This window comes from Lampetra planeri, unplaced genomic scaffold (genome assembly GCF_965212315.1).
Source record: "Lampetra planeri unplaced genomic scaffold, kcLamPlan1.2.h2 scaffold_485, whole genome shotgun sequence".
Classification (NCBI taxonomy): Eukaryota; Metazoa; Chordata; class Hyperoartia; order Petromyzontiformes; family Petromyzontidae; genus Lampetra; species Lampetra planeri.
This window is the reverse complement of record NW_027615308.1, coordinates 26,344-50,284: the sequence shown is the minus strand read 5'-3', so window position 1 is coordinate 50,284 and position 23,941 is coordinate 26,344. Positions and strand designations below refer to the sequence as shown.

At 49.9% G+C, this 23,941-nt stretch overlaps 2 protein-coding genes across 3 annotated transcripts; one reads left to right on the top strand and one right to left on the bottom strand.

The window, feature by feature from the left end:
• Positions 1–330: 330 nt before the first annotated feature.
• Positions 331–9,164, bottom strand: LOC144741254 (uncharacterized). Its single transcript, XM_078623844.1, has 2 exons — positions 9,009–9,164; positions 331–6,282 (listed from the first exon to the last, which is right to left on the bottom strand). The coding sequence occupies exon 2, from the start codon at positions 6,264–6,266 to the stop codon at positions 4,722–4,724; it is 1,545 nt and encodes a 514-aa protein (XP_078479970.1). The 5' UTR covers positions 6,267–6,282; positions 9,009–9,164; the 3' UTR covers positions 331–4,721.
• A 350-nt stretch (positions 9,165–9,514) lies between these two features.
• LOC144741256 (uncharacterized) lies at positions 9,515–17,733 on the top strand. Of its 2 annotated transcripts, none has more exons than XM_078623849.1 (2): positions 9,515–9,721; positions 15,488–17,733. In XM_078623849.1, exon 2 carries the CDS (start codon positions 15,515–15,517, stop codon positions 16,922–16,924), a length of 1,410 nt encoding a protein of 469 aa, XP_078479975.1. In that variant the 5' UTR covers positions 9,515–9,721; positions 15,488–15,514; the 3' UTR covers positions 16,925–17,733. The 2 variants fall into 2 exon arrangements, with proteins under 2 accessions (XP_078479975.1, XP_078479974.1); XM_078623848.1 differs by having other exon boundaries at positions 9,517–9,711.
• Positions 17,734–23,941: the final 6,208 nt, after the last annotated feature.

The following is a 23,941-nucleotide window of genomic DNA, read 5'->3' as shown; positions in this document are numbered from 1 at the left end:
CTTTCGGTAAAGTCACGTAGAAGGGAAATAATAAAATAATAAAAATTAAACATTAAATAATTCTCACGACGTTTCGGCCACAACGCAAGCAGCCGTCCTCAGGTGAAGAACAGGTATGTCGGAAAGACAGCGTCTGAATGACAGACCTGTTCTTCACCTGAGGACGGCTGCTTGCGTTGTGGCCGAAACGTCGTGAGAATTATTTTATTATGTTTTATTTTTATTATTTCCCTTCTACGTGACTTTACCGAAAGAACGAAGAAGACATTGTAGAACCCTCTTCAATGGCTCCAAACACAAACACACACAAACACACCCTGTACACACACATATATACACCGTGTACACACACATATATACCCCGTGTACACACACACATATATATACCCTATACAGCGACTTCTTTACTTACAAATGAGTTATGTTCCAGAGGTAAGTTGCTTTGTTAGTAAGTCCCCACTTTACTCTTGTCGATTCCAAACGTGTTGTACGGCGTGTACACTAAACACGGGGAATGTCTTTGAAAGTTGTGTGCTCTCCTGTAGATGCCTGTTCTGCAGATGGAGATGTCACTGGTCCTTCATGTTCTGCAGATGTAGATGTCACTGGTCCTTCATGTTCTGCAGATGTAGATGCAACTGGTTCTTCATGTTCTGCAGACATAGTGCCAGTGGTTCTTCAAGTTCTTGAGATGTAGATGCCACTGGTTCTTTACGTTCTGCAGATGTAGATGCCACTAATTCTTAACGTTCTTCAGACGTAGATGACACTGGTTCTTTAAGTTCTGCAGATGTAGATGCTACTGGTTCTTCTCGTTCTACAGATGGCATGCCACTGGTTCTTCAGGTTCTGCAGATGTAGATGCCACCACCGCCATCTAATGAGCGGGGCGGTTGAACTTACGACTCTCGGTCTGAACAGGCAACTGGACGCACCGGACCGGGTTTGTTCCAATCTCTGAAAGTTCATAAGTCGAATGTTCATAAGTAGAGGAGTATCTGTGCTGTATATATTTGAGTAACAGTTACTTAAAACGCAAACACTTGAAAACTGCACCGGCTTGCGGGGTTGGGGGAGGAGGCGCCAGATTTTCAAAAACATCGGACAATCACTAAATCGTCATCATTGTCTAAAATAACTTATTTTTGCACATTATTGTTCGACATGTTTGTAGGTGTTGTTTTTTTCCGTGTTTTATATTCGTTTATTATATGAAGTTGGCATAAAGAAACAATACAAATAGACAAAAACTTATCGCATTTACTGCACCATACTTAACACTCATCTCTCAGGCTCTGCATCATGGGGTGATGTATAGACGTGCAGTATTTTCATTTTAACACGTTGGCTTTCGCGACCAATATCCATGAGTTTTTTTTGTTAGATTGCGCAAATATAAATGTCGGTAATTTATTTGAAAGGCGCTTTCCACTGTCTCAAAGCGCCTTGTAAGATTAAGCTTAAGGAAAGGCCAAGAGAAGATGAGAGCTACATCGAATAAACTGACTTAAGATATGGTTTCATCTACATTGTCGGTTAAACGAATTTTCCATGGTAGAGAATTCCACGACCGAGGCGCAGACACAGAAAATGCCTGCTCACCGCAGGAACGCAGCCGGGAAGGAGGTACGCACAGAAGGGCAGAGGGATCTAGGAACGAAACAGGATTTCTCCACAAATATGGCTGTCGTCTGATGATGCTCGTAATTACTGGCGAAACGTCGTAATCAGATTGTGAATGTGGATTTACTCTCCAACACACCCGTGTGGTGTACTAGTGTAGAGACAGTGCGTGTGTGGAGACAGTACGTCTGTGGAGACAGTGCAGGTGCAAAGACAGTGCGTGGACTAGTGGTCACGAGCAGAAATTACAGGGTTGATAAATAATAGGGGGCGAGTTGTCACAAGGGGGAATCGCCAGGGAAGTTCGGGAACGGGGCCATGGCCTGGGGCGGAGTCAGGGCCACGCCAAGCATAAAAGGAGGCGACGAGCAAGGTTCGGGGCTGCCGTGGGATCGGGGTCATCGCTGTCTTCGCGTCGCCGCTGTCTTCACATCGTCGCTATCTTCGCGTCGCGAGTTGTGTGTCATCCCTGTCCCAAGTGATCTGCGTGTCATCCCTGGCCAAGTTATCTGCGTGCAGCGCCCGATCAAAATAAAGAAAGCCCTCTACTTATATTACTTATATGCTTATATGTCTGTCTATATGTCTCTGGTTCTGTGTTTTATCTCTCTCTCAAATTTAGCATTCTCAGGAAGAACGTAATCAACCAGGTAGGGTGTTGACTTATGTTATCCGACTCTCTGTTGTATTACATTACATTTCTAAGTATACTAGATTTGTATTTCTATTTCATTTATACCTGATGATGATTGCTTGTGTTGCAATCAAAACGTCGTATGCTAGTATTTAATTTATTATTTTATCTTTATACGTGACTTTACCGAAAGAACCAAAGAGTAATTCCTGCAGTCACGAAAGCTCCAAATTAAGTTTAAAGCCCTTTACAGTTCGTGTCGCCCGAGAATCATTACAACTGGTGTCAGAAGTGGGGTAATTGAAATGTCGGGGCCCGTATTGATTTAAAAAATTCTGGCGGTGCCTTGCCTCTTGGGTACCGATTTTTTTAGCAGGATGCCCCTAAAGATTCTGACAGACCAAGGATGTGTCGAGATGCCGTCAGGGCAAAGATTGTTCTTTTTGGATTCCCCATGTAAAAATACTGTGGCGAACGTTACAGTTCAGGCCTTGGCAAAGGAATCAATAGATTCCGCCAGGCACGCAAATATTGGTCCCTTTCCGCTACCGCAGCTTCAATCAGCTGACGCCGAGGCGGGAGTCCTCTTTACACCGTCCAAAACAGCGACCCGTGGGCTTACGCTGGTGGGTGTGCAGACAATCCTTCGGATGAACCAAGAGCCATTTCTACAGGTCTTAAATGTAGGTGTGGGAACAGCTGTGGTCCAGGCAGGTACACAGTGTTAGCTCACGCGATGCCTCCATGTTTTTAGGCTATTATCTCTGCTGCAGGGAGTGGAACAGAGAGCCGAGTCAGATGGGACATGGGCAGATAAATTGTGTGGGAAATCCTGATTTATCCCAGGCGCAACGGAACGGATTGCGATCTTTGCTAAGGGAATTTTCCGACATTTTCAGTAAGAGCAAATTTGACATTGGTCGTACTTCGTTGCTGAAACACCATATTGATACGGGCGACGCAGCTCCTATTCGACAGAACTCATATCGTTTGAGTCCTGTAGAAAAGGAACATGTACAGCAGGCGTTGGAGGAAATGTTGGCGGCTGATATAATTTCACTATCAACCAGCCCTTGGGGAGTCCCTGTGGTGTTGGTGAAAAAACCAGACGGAAGTTTAAGGTTTTGCTTCGACTTTCGTAAATTGAACAAAGTCTCAGTGGCAGACGCTGATCTGCTTCCACGTATGGACGATTCCCTGGACGTGTTGTCGGGCGCTCGGATTCTTTTCAACATTGGACCTGTTGGGGTTTTGGCAACTACCCCTGAATGAGTCTTCTCGAACATAAACTGCATTTCGAACGCCTCAGGGACTCTACCAAATTTGTCTCCCAATAGGATTGCATTCAGCGCCTGCCACATTCCAGAGACTAATGGAATTGATCCTGGCGGGACTGCAATGGGACTCCTGCCTGATTTACTTAGATGATATCACTGTGTTTGGTCGCACATTTGAGGAGCATTTGCAAAGGTTGCGTGCTCTAGGGTACGGTCGGCTAATCTCAAATTAAAGCAAGCCCTCTACAGTTTGTGTCGTCTGAGAGACATTACACTAGTAACGAATTGGCATGTTCTGTTTACTTGACAAACCTTACTAATGTGCTTTCGGGTGGTGGTGGGTTTAACGACATTCATATTTAAGCGATCTAACCCATAAAAACCTCAATTCTAGATAGTATTTTTACGCACTTTTATTTAACTCACTCTGTCTGTTGTTGTTGTCGTATCCTCAAATCTTTTAACTAAATTTTAATCCACTTCCCAATGTGGTATAGACTGCAAACTTCGTATACTTATGTCTTACTGGTGACAATACCATATTCTATCATAAAAAATATATTTTTAAACCATCTTTTTTATATGTTATGTTTCGGCTTGAGTCTAATTGTCCACGCTTAACTGATGTTGGCTGTAAATCACCACGGTCCCTTACGTTATGGCAAGCTTCGGGGCCACTTCCTGAAGTCATGGAGTTTTGCCATTACGAGTATGGTACATTTCATTAAAGCGTGTTTTTAAAAACAGTATTTTAAAATATTGCTAATTTATTAATTTGTATGTATGTATGTATTGCTCCTGCACTGTTTGTTTTGCACGCCACAGTGCCGCCACTGATGATAGGCCACTTCGTTGATGGCCAGGTCGCTTCTGAAAAAGAGCTACGTGGCTCAGTGGTGGGCCTTACCTGGTCAAATAAAACAAAGAGTCTACATAGTTTTCAATTCACGTGTATCTGTTCTCAGAGCAAAAAATATTGCCTCCACGTTGTGTACCTTCACAGTCGTGCAGACACGCTCGTGCTTTCGAACGGCCAATGTGTCGCGCGGCATTTTCTCAACATTTATTTTTCTCTCTGTCAGCTTCTCGAGTGTTCAATCTCCGCTCCACGAGACCTGCCCCCTGTGGAGTACACATCCTCCACCCGTGCCACCAAATTAACAAAGGTCCCAGTCGAGGACTCGCTCTCACTCGACATGCTTGCTTGGAGCCTCCTCCTTCACTCTTTCCACGTAGACCTCAACATCCGTTCCCAAAGCAGAGACTCGGTCTCCCGTGTGCCAACTTAACCCCAGCCGCGTCTGACAGCCAGGGCTTTCTTCTTGTTCCTGCTTCACGATCGAGAGGGGAACTGAAGAATCCTCCCCCCTGCCATGTTCCACCTTCACCCCTGGCCACGTCTCGGAGCTGGCGATCTCTCCGCGCTCCTGCTTCATGATCGGCAGGGAGGCAGTAGGATCTTCACCGTCGCATTCCACCTTCACCCCTGACCACGTCTCGAAGCTGGCGATCCCTCCGTGCTCCCGCTTCATGTTCGGTAGGGAGGCGGGAGGATCTTCACCGTCGCATTCTACCTTAACCCCCGGCCACGTCTCGAAGCTGAGGGTCTCTCCACGTTCTGATGTTAGCGATGCCGAGGGGGTCGCCGAGGGGGTCGCCGAGGGGGTCGCCGAGGGGGTCGCCGCGGGGGTCGCCGCGGGACCCTCACCCCCGAGGCTCGCCACGACCGCCCCAGCGGCAGTCGCGCCCTCGTGACGCCCGGCCCTCCCACGGGTGCAGCGGCGAAGGAGGGGAGGACTGGCTGGCAGCGTCGACGCGCTCGAGCCCGCGCGGACCTGCCGGCGTGACCGGAGGCTCCCCAACCCGGAGGAGGCCTTCCCGCCCGCGTGCGTCCTCTTGTGCACGCGGAGGGTGCCCAATTGTGTGAACGAGCTGCCGCACACGTCACACGCGTACGGCTTCTCGCCCGTGTGGGTGCGCTTGTGGATGCCCAGGTTGCCCGACTGGGCGAAGCACTTTCCGCACGTGGAGCACTTGTAGGGCTTCTCGCCCGTGTGGGTCCTCGCGTGTATGACGAGGACCCTTGACTGTGCGAATCGCTTCCCGCACGCCGCGCATCCGTAGGGCTTCTCGCCCGCGTGGGTCTTCTCGTGGTTGAAGAGCGTCCCCGGCTGGTTGAATGCCTTGCCACACGTGGCGCACCTGTACGGCTTTTGGCCCGTGTGGACCCGACTGTGGATGACGAGGCTGTCCGAGCGCGTGAACTCCTTGCCGCACACGGTGCACGGGTACGGCTTCTCGCTCGTGTGGATCCTCTGGTGGTTGAGGAGGTGGTGCGACTGAGTGAAATCCTCTCCACAGACATTGCAGCAGTAGGGCCTCTCGTCTGCGCAGATCCTCCCGTCCGGTGAGACGTCTCCTAGCGGTGGGGCGAATGCCTTCCCGCGTCGCGCCCGCTTCATGTGCACGCTCTGATGGGAGCAGAAGTCTCCCGAATTCGCGAAAACTTCATCGCACATCCAGCACTTGTAGAGCTTCTCGTCGGCGTGGCTCCTCTGGTGGCCGATCAGAGTGGCTGCTTTGTCCGTGCTGTACGGGCAGTGGGGGCACTGGTACAGCACCGACTCGGTCAGGCCCCTGTGCTGCTTCATGTGGTCCTCCAGGGCGGGCAAGCTGATCACCACCCAGTTGCAGACCGGGCAGTAGATCTTCATCTCTCCTCCCTCGTTCATCGTTCCTGTCTTGGCACTGCGGCAAAGAGTGAGGCACACGAAAGAAAATGAATCTCCCTCGCCCCACCCCTGTGAAGTATCGCAAACAAGGCGTGAAGCTAGAAACCACGGACACCGGTTGCTAACCGTCGAACAAAGAAAGTGGTCGTCGCTGCGTCGCGTGGCGCTTTCAGATGCTGCTGCTGCTTGTGGCGGACGTCTGGAACGCTCTTCCTCTCCGGTATCAGAAAGCCATTGGGAGCTACGATGCACTTTTAAATCATCATCTAGATTTTAGATTGACAAACTAATTTCTTTAGAACTGCTGCTTGTTGTTGTGTTTAATTTGTAGTCCTTCCCCCGCACCTCCGATTAGCGCGGTTGGCTACTTGTTCTGTTGTTATTCTTGCTGCCTTGACCAATCTAGATAAATCGAACTTAAACAATGAATTTCCATTTTGCGACTTGCCTTCCTTTTGTTCTATTTTGCACTCCTATCGTTTGTTTGTGTGTATCGTGTTTGTGTGTATCGTGTTTTTGTGTATAGTGTGTTTATGTGTATCGTGTGTTTGCCGTTGAAAATCACTGACTCCCCATGCCCATACTGGACATCTGTAGAAAAGAGCTTCATAGCTCATCTGATTCCTCCTGCAGTCTAAATAAAGATTCTGATTCTGAGATGACTGGCAGATCCACCACCTATGGCCCCCACTGTGCAAACTTGCTGTGTTTAAGTCGCCTGGCGCTCTGCTCGTTGTTGTGAGTGTCGCTCCTCTGCCCTCCGTTGTTGCTGGAGGGCGACTGCCTCCAACTGCCCAGTAGCAGCGTCCTTAATGAACCTCCTCCTTCACAGAGGCCGATCTTGACACCACTGGTACCTGTCGTCGGCAAGTCCATTCAGCTCCACATCCTCCCGTACCGCATCAGCGCCATCTCATCTCCAGCCCGTACCGCGCCCTTCTAGCCCCCCTCTATCCGGCCAAACAGAAGCTGCTTGGGCGTATGGTGGCTAGGCATGCGGGCTACATGACCCGGCCAACGTAGCCTTGGAGGAGCTCGCCGATGATAGGGACCCTGTCCAGATCCTTCAAGGATTCGTGAGTTCCTCACACTGTGACTCAGCCTACAGGTTAAACCCACGATGGATCGTAGGCAGGGCCGGCCTGCAGGTTGCAAACCGGCGCAGACACAACAACAACAAGAACCGCCATTCGCCACAATTTGGCGGTGACGTCACCACGGCGCCTGTGCCAGGCTAGGTGCACTTTGAGGCCGTCACGTGAAGTGTCCAGGCCTCGCTGCTGGCAGGAGGTCACAGGACAGATACGCAGACACGAAAATGTAAAAAGATCCCTCGCATAGATTTTGACTTAAAACTTTCGTGACCGCAGGAATTCACATTTTTTTGTTCTTTCGGTAAAGCCACGTAGATAGAAAATACAAATAAAATAAAGTAAGTATTTAAAAAAACTTATTTAAAACACGCTTTTATGAATGGAAGAAATCCACGACTCCAGGAAGTGGCCCTGACCAATTACAGCCAACGTCAGTTGAGCGTGGACAATTAGAGCCAAGCCGAAACATAACATATAAAATTTTTTTTTAAAAATGTTTCTTTTTTATGATAAAATATAGTGTTGTCATCAGTATGACATAAGTATTCCAAGTTTGCAGTCGATGCCACATTGGGAAGTGGGTTAAAATTTAGTTACTAAATTTGGGGATACGTCAACAACAGACAGAGTGAGTTAAATGAAAGAGTGTAAAATAGTATTTAAAAATATTTTTTTTTAAACACGCGTTCATGAAATGTACCGTACTAGTAATGGAAGAACTCCACAACTCCAGGAGGTGGCCCCGAAGCTTGCCACAACGTAAGGGATCGTGGCCAATTACAGCCAACGTCAGTTGAGCGTGGACAATTAGACCCAAGCCGAAACATAACATTTTAAAATGAATGTTTAAACATACTTTTTTTTTAATAGAATATAGTATTGTCATCAGTATGACATAAGTATACCAAGTTTGCAGTCGATACCACATTGGGAAGTGGGATAAAATTGAGTTACAAGATTTGAGGATATGACAATAACAGACAATATTTTATGATTTAATTTTTATATTTTATATATTTTTATATTTTTACTATTTCCCTTCTACGTGACTTTACCGAAAGAACCAATAATATATTCTCTGTCTATTGTTTTATATTTTTATTATTTCCCTTCTACGTGACTTTACCGAAAGAACCAAGAATATGAATCTCTGCAGTAACGAAAGCTTTAAATAAAAAAGACAGAGAAGAGTTAATAAAGAGCGTGTAAAATAAAATAAAAACCCACGACGTTTCGATCGCAACACAAGCAGCCTTCATCAGGCGGCGAGAAAAGATGACCGCTTGTGTTTTAATTATTTAAAATTGTATTTTATTTTCTATCGACCGAAATAACCAAAGAATATTCCCCGTGTAGCCTTGCCAGACTTTAGGGGCAAGTGCTGTTAGCGATGTTTACCACACAAACAGCAGCAGGTACACATTTGAGGCCGAGTCGACCTAGGGGAGGCCCAGGACCGGTTCAGATAATCGTCACCGGTGGTGTTGGCCGTGAGCGGGAATCGAACTCGGGTCGCCGGGTTCGTAGCGCTAACCGCTGCACCACCGCTCCCCACAGGAGCAGGCGCGCACACAAAGATAAAGATGCCCCAGGTAGCCTCACACAGGCTGCAGTCGCAAGTGCTGCTGTTAGTAGCGAGTAGCAGTACCTATGAAGGGGGTCGGTATCCAGCACCACGCCCGGCCGCCTTTGTCTCTCTCCCAGTGGCGATGTTGAACTTCACAACGCTACACGGAGGCCTCGGCTCTCTGTATCTGAGCGTGACGTCATTCACGGTGTCCACAGCACCCCCCCCCCGGGCATTGGTGACATGACGTCACGAAACCCGGAGTCGCGAGCAAATGACGTTTTCCTCCGTATTAAAGACCCCCCCCCCCCGCCGCACAGAATCGATAACGTCACGCGCCGGGTAGGGGGGATGGCGTCACTCGCGTCTCCCAGCGGCCCGCCACTAGTGACGTGACGTCACGCTCGCGGCGAGAATGACGACACGACGTCAGACCGGCGCGCCTGCCAGGGTGGGGGGGGGTGTAGGGTGACGTCACGAAGGGGCTGGATGCGAGTGACGTAACCGCTACAAAGACAAAGATCCCCCTACCCGTACCCTGAGCGACGGTGACGTCTCCACGGCGCCCGTGCCAGGCCAGGTGCACATCGAGCGCGATAGATGACGTCATATTACCGTCTCCAGCTGAACCTCCCTCCGCCCCCCACCCATCCATCCCGCGCGTGACGTCACCCAGCCATCTTCGGGCGCGATGACGTCACGCGCGCGGTGGGGCTGCGAGTGAGTGACGTCACCCGTTCCGTGTGCGAGACTCGCTGCGGTGAGCGGTGGTGAGGAATTCCCGGTGAGCGGTGGTGAGGAATCTCATCATCATCATCACGGTGGCTAGGAGATGTTGACTACCTCGCCTGGTCTACAGGAGGTCGTGGGTCCTATCCCGACCCTGACCATGCCTGCTGCTGCTGTATATGTGGAGTTTGCGTGTCTCTCTTATCATCATCACGGTGGCTAGGGGATGTTGACTACCTCGCGTGGTGTACAGGAGGTCGTGGGTTCGATCCTGACCCTAACGACGCCTGCTGCTGCTGCTGTATATTTGGAGTTTGCGTGTCTCTGTCATCATCATCATCACGGTGGCTAGGATATGTTGACTATCTCGCCTGGTGTACAGGAGGTCGTGGGTTCGATCCTGACCATGACAACGCCTGATGCTGTATATTTGGAGTTTGCGTGTCTCTCTTATCATCATCACGGTGGCTAGGGGATGTTGACTACCACGCGTGGTGTACAGGAGGTCGTGGGTTCGATCCCGACCCTAACGCCTGCTGCTGCTGTATATATGAAGTTTGCGTGTCTCTCTCTCATCATCATCACGGTGACTAGGAGATGTTGACTACCTCGCCTGGTGTGCAGGAGGTCGTTGATTCGATCCTGACCATGACAACGCCTGCTGCTGTATATTTGGAGTTTGCGTATCTCTCTCTTATCATCATCACGGTGGCTACGGGATGTTGACTACCTCGCCTGGTGTACAGGAGGTTGTGTTTGATCCCATCCCTGACGCCTGCTGCTGCTGTATATTTGGAGTTTTACATGTATCTCACCGTGGTCAGCGTGGATTTATCTCCGGGTCCTCCGTTTTTTTTCCCCCTCCACGTTCAGAGAGTATTTGGCGGAAAAATAAATGTCCGCAGGATAAGCCACTTCGTCATTGGGCTGTCATCTGCGACGGCCGCAGGCGCTTGTGAGAAAGAGCTACCCCATAGCTGGGGCCTTGCACCTGGTAACAAGGGAACATCTTAGATTTGAATTTTTCGTGACTGCAAGGATCCATACTCTTTGGTTCTTTCGGGAAAGTCACGTCGGTGAAAAAAGAAAAATAATACAAATTAAAATTAGATTTTTTCTATTTTTATTATTTTTTATTTTTCCACCTACGTGACTTTACCGAAATAACCAAAGAGTAAGGGAACATATTCTTTGTTTTTTTCGGTAAAGTCACGTAGGTAATTTTAGTTTTAATTAATAAAAATAAAATAAAAATCACGACGTTTCGGAGGCAACACAAGCTTCCGTCTTCAGGTGGAACCGTCACAGCACGATAGCTGTATCAAGTAAGATGCAGCGTAGCGCTAACGATTGCTGTATCAAGTAAGATACAGCAATCGTGCTGTGACGGTTCCACCTGAAGACGGAGGCTTGTGTTGTGTTTTTTTACCTACGTGACTTTACCGAAAAAACCCAAGAATATGAATCCTTGCAGTCACGAAAACTTCAAATCTAGAAGTAAGGGAACATCGTTTAGTTTGGCTTAGCCAAGACCGGTGGGAAGTCCACATTGTCGCTTCACATTGCCGTGCGACAAATCCACAGATGAGTGGTGGTCATGGGTTGCTGAGCAGACACGGTGACTTTCTCAGCAGTGCTTCATTTACAATGCTGCGACACGCCAGAGTGCCACATTTTTTGTTGTTGGATAAATTCAACTAACCCTTCACCTTCTTGGTTCTTTCGGTAAAGTCACGTAGAAGGGAAGTAATAAAATAATAAAAATAAAACATAATAAAATAATTCTCACGACGTTTCGGCTACAACGCAAGCAGCCGTCTTCAGGTGAAGAATGAGACACTGCCAAGTTTGGAGCTTATATATAAGCTGGGTTGGAGGTGGAAGAAGAGCGCCTTAACAAAAGAATGTGCATATCAAGAGGAATTTAGCATATTCATTGAAAATGCGTAGGAGGTGGGCGGGGGGGTTTCAAAGTCATATTATGCCCATGCATTATGCAGGATTAGCAGCATCAAAGGGAGGGGGTAGGGGGTAGCATTAACAAAGGGAGGGAATGTTAATAGTATGTAAAAGCAATGAAACATGTCAATGGGAGAGCGGTGATAGGAGACCCGCAGCGGAGCAAATAATGCATTCCCTGTGGAGAACACAAGATACACAGTCAATGCCAGTGAGTGGACTGCGGTCTGAAAGTCACCGTAAACGTGAACAACAATCAGTTAAGATCCGAAATGGTGTATTACGTCCTTCCAATGATTGCTGAGCCAGAATCCATCTTCTTGGTTGAAATTGTCTCTGTGTTTGTATATGTGGATCGCCTCATGAACGAATCTCTCATGGTAGCCAGATGGCTTGCAGAGAACCTCTGTCTTGGAGAAGTCAATGTCATGTGAGCCCACTGAATTGTAACAGTGATCTGCCACGGCTGAGGTGTTTGTCCTACCGTGTTTCAGGTCTGCTTTATGTTCACGGATGCGGTCCGAGACATGTCGTTTGGTTTCTCCAATGTAACCGCTACCACAGAGGCAACTTAGTTTGTAGACGCCAGGGTACTGTATGTCTGGAACCACGTCTTTTACAGACGGGACCAGATCACGGATTTTATGTACTGTGTTGAATCGGACCTGAATCTTGTGTTTAATCAGGATTTTGGAGATCTTTTTTGTGACCCCAGCAATGTAGGGTAAGGTGATGGTTTTGAAAGGCTCCTCAACAGGATCCTTCTTGATGGTTGGAGTGATGGCTTTACGGATTGTGTAGTCGGAGTAACCATTAGCCTTAAGAGCTTTGCGTACGTGTTTGAGTTCACTGGCAATGTGTTCCTGGTCGGAGATGCATTGGGCTCTATGGTATAGAGTCTTGATGAGGGAGTTCTTCTGGGATGGATGGTGGTGGGAATCCAGTTTCAGGTAGGCATCCGTATGGGTGGCTTTCCTGTAGACAAAATGGCTCATTGAACCATCAGGTCTCCTTTTAATTAGGACATCCAAAAAGGGTAGCTTGCCATCTTTTTCGACTTCCATGGTGAATATGATGGCTGGGTGTATGGAATTGATGTGGTCGAGAAATTGGTCTAGAGCAGGCCGGCCATGTGGCCAGATGACAAAAGTGTCATCTACGTACCTCTTCCATAAGGTCGGGTGTAGAGTGGCAGTCTGTATGGCGTCAGTCTCAAATTTCTCCATGAAAATGTTGGCTACAACCTGAGATAGGGGGAAGCCCATTGGGGTGCCCTCAGGTTGCTTGTAGAAAGTTCCATTCCAGGTGAAGTATGTATTGGTTAAGCAGTGTCTCACCAGGGGGGGTACCCCAGTATTCAGTCCTTTATGAACCAAGTCTTCAATGATTGCGATGGTGTCAGGTACAGGAACTTTGGTGAATAAGGAAACCACATCAAAACTGACAAGCAGGTCGTCTGGGGACAGGGAAATCCCCTTGATTGTCGATACCAGGTCAGTAGAGTTTAGTACCGCAGAGGTGGTTTTTCCAGTGAAAGGCCGTAGGATTTCAGACAAAAACGAGCCAGTTTGTAGGTGGGGGAGTTGATAGTAGAGACAATGGGACGAAGAGGTGTATCTTCTTTATGTATCTTTGGCAAGCCGTATAATCTTGGTGGCCTGGCTGCAGAAGGTTTCAACGAGAACTGTTTGGTCTGATCAATTAATGCGGTTGAAGCAAAAATGATTTTGTTGGTTTTGGAGACGAGGCTGTTGTTGGGGTCTCTTTTTATTTTTGTATAGCTGCCATCGTTGAGTAGTTCTTGAATTTTGTTGTTGTATTCTATTTTGTCCATGATGACAGTGGCATTGCCTTTGTCGGCTGAGAGGATGACAATGTCATCCCTCTTTTTTAATTGAGCTAATTCAAAACGCTCATCTTTGTTGATGTTGCTAGCAGGCATCTTAGCGTTTTTGAGGGTTGCAGAGATTTCAGATCTTGCTACGTCTGCAGCGATGTGACTCAGGCCCTTGAGAGCTACATCTACTCGGGCAATTATATCATTAACTGGTATGTGTCTAGGTGTGACTGCAAAGTTTAGTCCTTTAGCTAAAACAGATTTCAGACCTTCAGAAATAGACTGTTACTGCGATTAATTACGACTTTGTTAACGTGTAGCTTTTCTTGTGTGGGTCCGGTCTCTTGTTTGAGAGGCGGTTGAATTTGGAAATCAAGTTGTCCTTACATTTGTTCGACATAGCGGCAGCTGAAGAGCTAGTCATTTTGTCTACATGTTCCCAATCTGATGTGGACATTGTTGCACTCAAAGATAAGTGTGATTTGTAGAGTGTCTTGTCTAACTGATCAAGATCGGTGCGCGTAAGTCTGATTTTCTCTGAGATAAGAGCTAAGCTAGTTCTAGACAGAATTCGTTTAGCATTAGAAGAAGTTACAGCAGCAGATGTTAGTGTAAATGCGTTTGGTATTACCTTAGAGTCGCGGCATCTCTTCAGAAAGGTGAGAGACTCGATTAGCTGAGCCTTCTTATCACGGAGCTTGTTGAAGGATCTCAAAGTTATGTGGAATCCCTCCCCGTAGAGGCGGTTAAATTTTGATTTTAAGCTTTCGTGACTGCAGGGAATCATCTTCTTGGTTCTTTCGATAAAGTCACGTAGAAGGGAAGTAATAAAATAATAAAAATAAAACATAATAAAATAATTATCACGACGTTTCGGCTACAACGCAAGCAGCCGTCTTCAGGTGAAGAATGAGACACTGCCAAGCTTGGAGCTTATATATAAGCTGGGTTGGAGGTGGAAGAAGAGCGCCTTAACAAAAGAATGTGCATATCAAGAGGAATTTAGCATATTCATGGGAAATGCATAGGAGGTGGGCGGGGGGGTTTCAAAGTCATATTATGCCCATGCATTATGCAGGATTAGCAGCATCAAAGGGAGGGGGTAGCATTAACAAAGGGAGGGAATGTTAATAGTATGTAGAAGCAATGAAACATGTCAATGGGCGAGCGACGGAAGGAGACCCGCAGCGGAGCAAATAATGCATTCCCTGTGGAGAACACAAGATACACAGTCAATGCCAGTGAGTGGACTGCGGTCTGAAAGTCACCGTAAACGTGAACAACAATCAGTTAAGATCCGAAATGGTTTATTACGTCCTTCCAATGATTGCTGAGCCAGAATCCATCTTCTCGGTTGAAATTGTCTCTGTGTTTGTATATGTGGATCGCCTCATGAACGAATCTCTCATGGTAGCCAGATGGCTTGCAGAGAACCTCTGTCTTGGAGAAGTCAATGTCATGTGAGCCCACTGAATTGTAACAGTGATCTGCCACGGCTGAGGTGTTTGTCCTACCGTGTTTCAGGTCTGCTTTATGTTCACGGATGCGGTCCGAGACATGTCGTTTGGTTTCTCCAATGTAACTGCTACCACAGAGGCAACTTAGTTTGTAGACGCCAGGGTACTGTATGTCTGGAACCACGTCTTTTACAGACGGGACCAGATCACGGATTTTATGTACTGTGTTGAATCGGACCTGAATCTTGTGTTTAATCAGGATTTTGGAGATCTTTTTTGTGACCCCAGCAATGTAGGGTAAGGTGATGGTTTTGAAAGGCTCCTCAACAGGATCCTTCTTGATGGTTGGTGTGATGGCTTTACGGATTATGTAGTCGGAGTAACCATTAGCCTTAAGAACTTGGCGTACGTGTTTGAGTTCACTGGCAATGTGTTCCTGGTTGGAGATGCATTGGGCTCTATGGTATAGAGTCTTGATGAGGGAGTTCTTCTGGGATGGATGGTGGTGGGAATGCTTGTGTTGCGATCGAAAAGATGTATAAGGAAGGAATTTCCGCGTGCTTGCCTGCGTGCCCCAGTGCCGACGCTGACGGACGGACGGAGAGATGAAGATCTTCTGCCCGATCTGCAAGTGGCTCGTGGTCAGCCTGCCCGCCCTGGACGACCACATGAAGCGGCACAGGGGGTGGACGGAGCCCGCTCTGTTCCAGTGCCCCCACTGCCCGTTCAACACGGACAAGCTGAACGTCTTCATCGGCCACCAGGCGACGCACGACGCGCGCGAGTCGCACAAGTGCTCCGAGTGCGGCAAAGTGTTCATCGACGCCGAGGTCTTCCGCGAGCACCGGGCGGCGCACGCCGAGGAGAAGCCCTACAAGTGCACGATGTGCGAACTGGCGTTCAACCGCTCGGAGGATCTTCACGAGCACCAAAAGACTCACACTGGCGGCAAGCCCTACCACTGCACCGTCTGCGGGATGGAGTTCACGCGCTCGGAGCACCTCCGCAACCACCAGAGGATCCACACGGGCGAGAAGCCCTACGGGTGCGCCACGTGTGGAAAACGGTTCGCTCGCTCGGGGGCGCTCGTCATCCACAACAGGATCCACACGGGCGAGAAGCCCTATGTGTGCGCCGCGTGCGGCAAGGCGTTCACCGAGTCGGGGGCCCTGAGCGTGCACAGGAGGACCCACACGGGCGAGAGACCCTACAGGTGCACAGTGTGCGCTAAGGCGTTCGCAGATCCGGGGACCCTCTCCACGCACAGCAGGATCCACACGGGCGAGAGGCCGTACGCGTGCGCCGAGTGCGGCAAGACGTTCGCTCGCTCCGACACGCTCGTCAACCACAAGAGGGTCCACACGGGAGAGAGGCCGTACACGTGCGCCGTGTGCTGGAAGGCCTTCGCCGAATCGGGTGCGCTGAGCGCACACAAGAAGATCCACGCGAGGGAGAGCGCCTGCGACTGCGGCGAGGCGTCGACGCCGTCAGGCGGCTGCCCCGCCGCCGGAAGCGCGGACACGGCGGGCGGAGGGAGCGTGACGAGGAGGAAGCGTCGCGAGTGCATCGCGCGCAAGGGGGCGACGGCCGCCCTAGCGGAGCCGCCTGACTCTGGGGGTGAGCGCGCCACTTTCCCCGGAGAGGCGGCGGCGAGCCCTCCTCCTCCTGCGCCCGCCGCGTCGGAAGAAGAACGCCGGGAAAAGCCCGCCGGCTTCGTCGGGACGCGCCCGCGGGTAATGAAGGCGGAGAGCGGAGGCGGAGATGCGTCCTCGGCGAAGGTGAAGGAGGAACGGGAAGGGGACGTCGGAGGCTTCGAGGCGTGGCCGGGGGTGAAGGTGGAGCCCGGTGGTGAGGTCGTTCCGTGCCGCCCCCCCTCCCTGCCGATCATGAAGCGGGAGCCCGAGGATTGCCACGGGAGCGAGAGGGAGCCGCGGGTAAAGTTGGAACGCGGAGCTCAGGACTCCTCCGTCTCCCTGTTGAGTGTGAAGCAGGAACCGGAGGAAATCCCCAGTTGAGACTCGGCTGAGGGGAAGGGGTCAAGTTAGAACTCGGAGCTCAAGATCGCTCGGTCTCCCTGTCGGTCACGAAACGGGAACTGGAAGGATGAGGCCCTCGTTTGAGAAGCGATGTCGAGGTCGATCCGAACGACGTGGAGATGGGAGGAAGACGCCGGACAGCCATGGACCGCCGTTGGCGTGGAAGTATCGCTAGAGAATGGGGTCGAGACAAGAGGGTGGAGGGTGGATCACGTGGAGCAGAGGACAGGCCCATTTCGATCTGTGCAGAAGCACCAGGAATGTGAGTGTGCGTGTCCGTTTGTGTATGGGGAGCGGTGGTGCAGCGGTTAGCACTACGCTGCGCTAAGAACCCGGCGACCCGAGTTCGATTCCCGCTCACGGCCAACACCGCGGACGATTATCTGAGCCTCCCCTAGGTCGACACAGCATGAAATGAGTACCTGGTGCGATGTGTAATCATTGCCGCTGGGGAGACAAAGGCGGCCGGGCGTGGTTGCTGGCCTTCATAGGTGCTGGCTAATGGCACTTGTCCCAACAGTCTGTTACGGGCTATACGGGGGATCTTTGTATTTTTTTCGTATGTTCAACTTCTTTCGCACCATACGTAGCCAACCGTGCTAATAGGAGGTGCGATGTGTAGCGCGGCGGTTTATTTAAAAAGAATTTGGCCTCCGCGGCTGATGCAAACATTTCCACATGGGACTGCCCAGCCACCCCTGGTGACAAAAACGCATTAAATTTTCTCTCTCTCTTGACCTCTCGACCTCTAAACACCACATATACTAAAACAATTCTTATTACCGGAACATTTGTCTGTCTTTTTTTTAAACTAAGATATTGGGGAGGGGGGGGGTGTTTTTAAGAGGGGTAGCCCCGTTTTGATTTTAGGGTATAGTTTTAGTTTTAATCACAGGGGGTAGTTTACCTAACAACTTCATTTTAATGAATTGTAAGTTACAAAAATTTGAATGCATTTCTGAAACAAAATTGGACCAATACAGGAGAAATCTCTCTGAGCACAAGGTAAGATTTTTGTTGTAGGTACAGTAAATATTTATTAAGACTGTTAAGTGATTTGGCCGTTAAGCAACTATAGGAAATGCACGTCAAAATCTTAATCCGTTACGACAGGACCTAAAGTTAACCCTTTTTCACCCCAAAAAACGTACTTATACAATATTTGAACGGTGGATATTAATACGTAAAGATATTACCAAAATCATGGGGACCTCCTTTGCCAGTATCAAAATATGAGAGTAGGCTTTCCCCTTTTTTCTGGCAACAAAACAGCTGTGTTAAGATGTTAAAACTCCAAACTGAAACCTTCTACAAGGAATCATGTCTGTATTGACCACAATACTCGTGGTCAGAATGCAAACAAAAACCGTACTTTGATAACACTGGTCAACACACTTTTTCTGGCATAAGGAATTCCAACGGATTTAAGGTAATTTTGGGGTGCTGATTCCAAATCTGGCATCAGTTTTTGTCTATCTTTGCATACTGACCACAAGTATTGTGGTTAATGCAGACATGATGCCTTGTAAAAGGTTTCAGTTTGGCGTTTTAACATCTTAACACAGCTGTTTTGTTGCCAGAAAAAAGGGGAAAACCTATTCTCATACTACCAATAGTATGAACACATAACGTTAAAAGAAACGTGGTTAATGCATTAATGAATATTTACTGTACCTACAACAGCCCGTCGTTAACAGGGGAATGGTCGGTAAGCGAACACATTGAGCTATATTGAGGCACTACACTACACTATACACTACTATACACTACACTATACACTACACATTGAGCTCTATTGAGGCACTACACTACACTATACACTACACAACACAGACAAGACAAGATGGATATCGAGACGGAGACAAGACGAAGATAATGGCAGAGAAGACGGAGATGAGACAAAGGCGAGATAAAAACGACGGAGACAAGATAGAGACAGAAACAAGATGGCGACGGAGACTAGATGGACACGAGACGGCTCCGCGTGCCTTCTTCCATGGCGGCAGCAGCAGCAACGTCACAGCGAGCAGTGACGTGGCTATGTGATGCCGCCGCCACGAAGCCGTTCAGCAGGCGCCCCATCTACGACCTCGCCACCACCAAGCGATGGAGCCGACCCCGCGTCCCCCTCACCTCACCTCACATGAACACACCCGCACGCATTTTCCCCCCACCCATAGAGCTGGAAGGGGAGGTCACCTGATCGACCGGTTTTTATCCGAGAAGCCCATATCGGGATTGATTTTCACGGTTTCCGGCGACCAGGGAATTGGACGACCTCCCCCGACGCTACGTTGCACCGCGGCGCTGCGACCGGCCTTAAGATGGTATGGTCGCGGCGAGGGGCATTCGGCCACCGCAGTTGAAACGCATCCCCCACACACACCCCCCACGTATCGACGAGGCAAGTAGGGGAGGGACGGGACGGCATGATTAGCAGGACTGCAGGGGCTCTTGCGCGTAGTCGCTGATGGTTAGGATAATTACGCTTGAGCGCGCAGGCACCATTGTTAGGGAAGGTAAAGGATTAAGCTGAAAGTATGAATAATCAGGAGAGCGGAGGCACGCGGGGAGCACGTGCACAAATTCCCACGGCGAGCCTTTGTGATGGACGCCGCCGCATAATCTGCAATAATAAAGGCATACGTGAGAAAGGGATTAATTAGAATTTACGCCGCGCACGCAGCACATTGATTAGCATATGTGCCGCACATGAGCGGAGAGTGTTCGGGGAGTCCAGGAGAGAGGATAAAAGGGACCGTAGCAAGGTAGAGAGGTCTCACTTCTCTTCAAGAGGCCCGCGTTCAAGTCGGCTCCCAGCTCTTCCCTCCGGACGTCCGCGTGACGTGTCCCGACAGCATCAAGGAAAAGCCACAGGACGCCGAATACTTCGAACCGTGAGTAGCAAGGTGAAAGGGTATCGTAAGCCGATAAATAGGGAATAGGTCCAGGGGTAGTAGGATAGGCCAGCCTCGTCGATACGCACTGACTCAACAACCAGTTCCAGGTAGCAAACAATAAATCATTAATAGCGAAGCGTGGTCTCGTGTGATCTTGTTGAGCAGTGTGTCGCGTGTGGAGCTGCGTGTGTGCGCGTGCGTTCACTCCGTGTGCGATACAGGTGCGCGATCATAACGTGAGTAGTCCGTGTTGAGTTGGAGTGCGCGGAGCTGCGTGTGTGTGTGTGGGTGTGCGTACGTTCGCTCCGTGTGGGTTGCAGGTACGCAATTAGGAAAGGGAGGTATCGTAGTAGCGTGAAGAGGGGCAGAATACTACTCGGTAACTAACCATGCCTATTACGCGGACACGCGGTGGAGGGGAATCCTCGAGCGACGGCTCCCACACCATGGATGAGGAACCCAGCAGCGGTTCACATAGCAGCGGGGGGGGCGAGTGATGATGTTAGCCCAGCCGTTAGCATTATCGAGGGAGGGATCTCGGGGGCCAGCGACCCCGACAGCTATGCCGTGCAGCAGGAATTCCGCGAGCTACAGAGGGGGAGCGCAACTGGGCGGGGCTCTGGGCGGGCTCTCCGTGTGCGGCTTTAGCGCTGGGGGGGTGGGGGAAGGTTTTTGCTGTCCAGGCACCGAAAGAAAAAAATAAGTGATATTTAAAAAAACTTTTTAAAAAACATGCTTTAATGAAATGTACCGTACTCGTAATGGAAGAACTCCACAACTCCATGAAGTGGCCCCGAAGTTTGCCGTAACGTAAGGGGCCGTGGTGATTTAACAGGCAACGTCAGTTTACCGTGGACAATTAGAGCCAAGCTGAAACATAACATTTCAAAAATAATATTTTAAAGTGTTTTTATTTTTTTATGATCGAATATGGTATTGTCATCAGTATGACATAAGTATACCAAGTTTGCAGTCGATACCACATTGGGAAGTGTGTAAAAATTGAGTTGCAAGATTTGAGGATACAACAACGACAACAACAGCAGAGAGCGAGTTAAATGAAAGCGTGTAAAAAAATAACCCGTAAAAACTAAGTTTTTCACTATAAATCCTTTATATGCGTGGCGGCTAGAGTCCTCTCGTCCTCTGGCTTGAGATGGCTGCCACCTATGGGTCAGATGATGACCACCGCTCCCCATACACAAACGGACACGCACACTCACATTCCTGGTGCTTCTGCACAGATCGAAATGGGCCTGTCCTCTGCTCCACGTGATCCACCCTCCACCCTCTTGTCTCGACCCCATTCTTTAGTGATACTTCCACGCCAACGGCGGTCCATGGCTGTCCGGCGTCTTCCTCCCATCTCCACGTCGTTCGCATCGACCTCGAAAATAAATGGTCATGCACAGCGAGTCTGTGTGCAAAATTTCAGCTCGATTGGATCACGGGAAGTGGGTTAAAAAACAACCGAAAGATTTGCACGGTCGTAAGCGCGCAAGCAAGCAAGCAAGTGAACTTAATATAAAGGATTTAAAAATATTGCCTCCACGTTGTGTACCTTCACAGTAGTGCAGACACGCTCGTGCTTTCGAACGGCCAATGTGTCGCGTGGCATTTTCTCAACATTTATTTTTCTCTCTGTCAGCTTCTCGAGTGTTCAATCTCCGCTCCACGAGACCTGCCCCCTGTGTAGTACACATCCTCCACCCGTGCCACCAAATTAACAAAGGTCCCAGTCGAGGACTCACTCTCACTCGACATGCTTGCTTGGAGCCTCCTCCTTCACTCTTTCCACGTAGACCTCAACATCCATTCCCAAAGCAGAGAATCGGTCTCCCGTGTGCCAACTTAATCCCAGCCGCGTCTGACAGCCAGGGCTTTCTTCCTGTTCCTGCTTCACGATCGAGAGGGGAACTGAAGATTCCTCCCCCCTGCCATGTTCCACCTTCACCCCTGGCCACGTCTCGGAGCTGGCGATCTCTCCGCGCTCCCGCTTCATGTTCGGTAGGGAGGCGGGAGGATCTTCACCGTCGCATTCAACCTTCACCCCCGGCCACGTCTCGAAGCTGAGGGTCTCTCCACGTTCTGATGTTAGCGATGCCGAGGGGGTCGCCGAGGGGGTCGCCGGGGGACCCTCACCCCCGAGGCTCGCCACGACCTCCCCAGCGGCAGTCGCGCCCTCGTGACGCCCGACCCTCCCACGGGTGCAGCGCCGGAGGAGGGGAGGACTGGCTGGCAGCGTCGACGCGCTTGAGCCCGCTTGGACCTGCCGGCGTGACCGGAGGCTCCCCGACCTGGAGGAGGCCTTCCCGCCCGCGTGCGTCCTCTTGTGCACGCGGAGGGTGCCCAATTGCGTGAACGAGCTGCCGCACACGTCACACGCGTACGGCTTCTCGCCCGTTTGGGTGCGCTTGTGGATGGCCAGGTTGCCCGACTGGGCGAAGCACTTGCCGCACGTGGAGCACTTGTAGGGCTTCTCGCCCGTGTGGGTCCTCGCGTGTATGACGAGGACCCTTGACTGTGCGACTTGCCTACCTTTTGTTCTATTTTGCACTCCTATGGTGTGTTTGTGTGTATCGTGTGTTTGTGTGTATTGTGTGTTCGTGTTTATCGTGTGTTTGTGTGTATCGTGTGTTTGTGTGTATCGTGTGTATTGTATGTATCGTGTGTATCGTGTGTTTGTGTGTGTCGTGTGTTTGTGTGTGTCGTGTGTTTGTGTGTATCGTGTGTTTGTGTGTATCATGTTTGTGTGTATCGTGTGTTTGTGTGTATCGTGTGTTTGTGTGTATTGTGTGTTTGTGTGTATCGTGTGTTTGTGTGTATCGTGTGTTTGTGTGTATCGTGTGTTTGTGTGTATCGTGTGTTTGTGTGTATCGTGTGTATTGTGTGTTTGTGTGTATCGTGTGTTTGTGTGTATCGTGTTTGTGTGTATTGTGTTTGTGTTTATCATGTGTTTGTGTGTATCGTGTGTTTGTGTGTATCGTGTGTTTGTGTGTATCGTGTTTGCCGTTGCATATCGCGGACTCCCCGTGCCCATACTGGACATCTGTAGAAAAGAGCTTTATATCTCACCAGAATCCTCCTACAGTCTCAATAAAGATTCTGATTCTGACTGAGTTGACTGAGCTCCTCACACTGCGACTCAGCCTACAGGTTAAACCCACGATGGATCGTAGGCAGGGTCGGCCTGCAAGTTGCAAACCGGCGCAGACACAACAACAACAACCGCCATTCGCCACACAATGGCGGTGATGTCACCTGTGCCCCCTACTGTGCAAACTTACTGCGTTTTAGCCGCCCGGCGCTCTGCTTGTTGTTGTGAGCGTCGATCCTCTGCCCTCCGTTGTTGCTGGAGGGCGACTGCCTCCAACTGCCCAGTAGCAGAGTCCTTAATGAACCTCCTCCTCCACAGAGGCTGATCTTGTCACCGCTGGTACCAGTCGTCAGCAAGTCCACTCAGCTCCACATCCTCCCGTACCGCATCAGCGCCATCTCATCTCCAGCCCGTACCGCGCCCGTTTAGCCCCCCTCTATCGGGCTAAACAGAAGCTGCTTGGGCGTGCGGTGGCTGGGCATGCGGGCTACATGACCCAGCCAAAGCAGCCTTGGAGGATCTCGCCGATGATAGGGACCGTGTTCAGATCCTTCAAGGATCTGTGAGCTCCTCACACTGCGACTCAGCCTACAGGTTAAACCCACGATGGATCGTAGGCAGGGTCGGCTTGCAAGTTGCAAACCGGCACAGGCACAACAACAACAACCGCCATTCGCCACAAAATGGCGGTGATGCCACCACGGCGCCTGTGCCAGGCTAGGTGCACTTTGAGGCCGTCACGTGAAGTGTCCAGGCCTCGCTGCTGGCAGGAGGTCACAGGACAGATACGCAGACACGAAAATGTAAAAAGATCCCTCGTATAGATTACTCACTCATTGACATGCTAATTTTTTCTCTGCCCCCTCCCTCTCTCCGCCCCCGCCCCCTCTCTATATTTAAGGCCCCGTCACAGAGACGACCTCTCTCTTTGTACCGATACGTGTTCTCTGTGTATCTTTATGATGTCTGTCTGCTTATATGTCTGTCTATAGTTTTCTG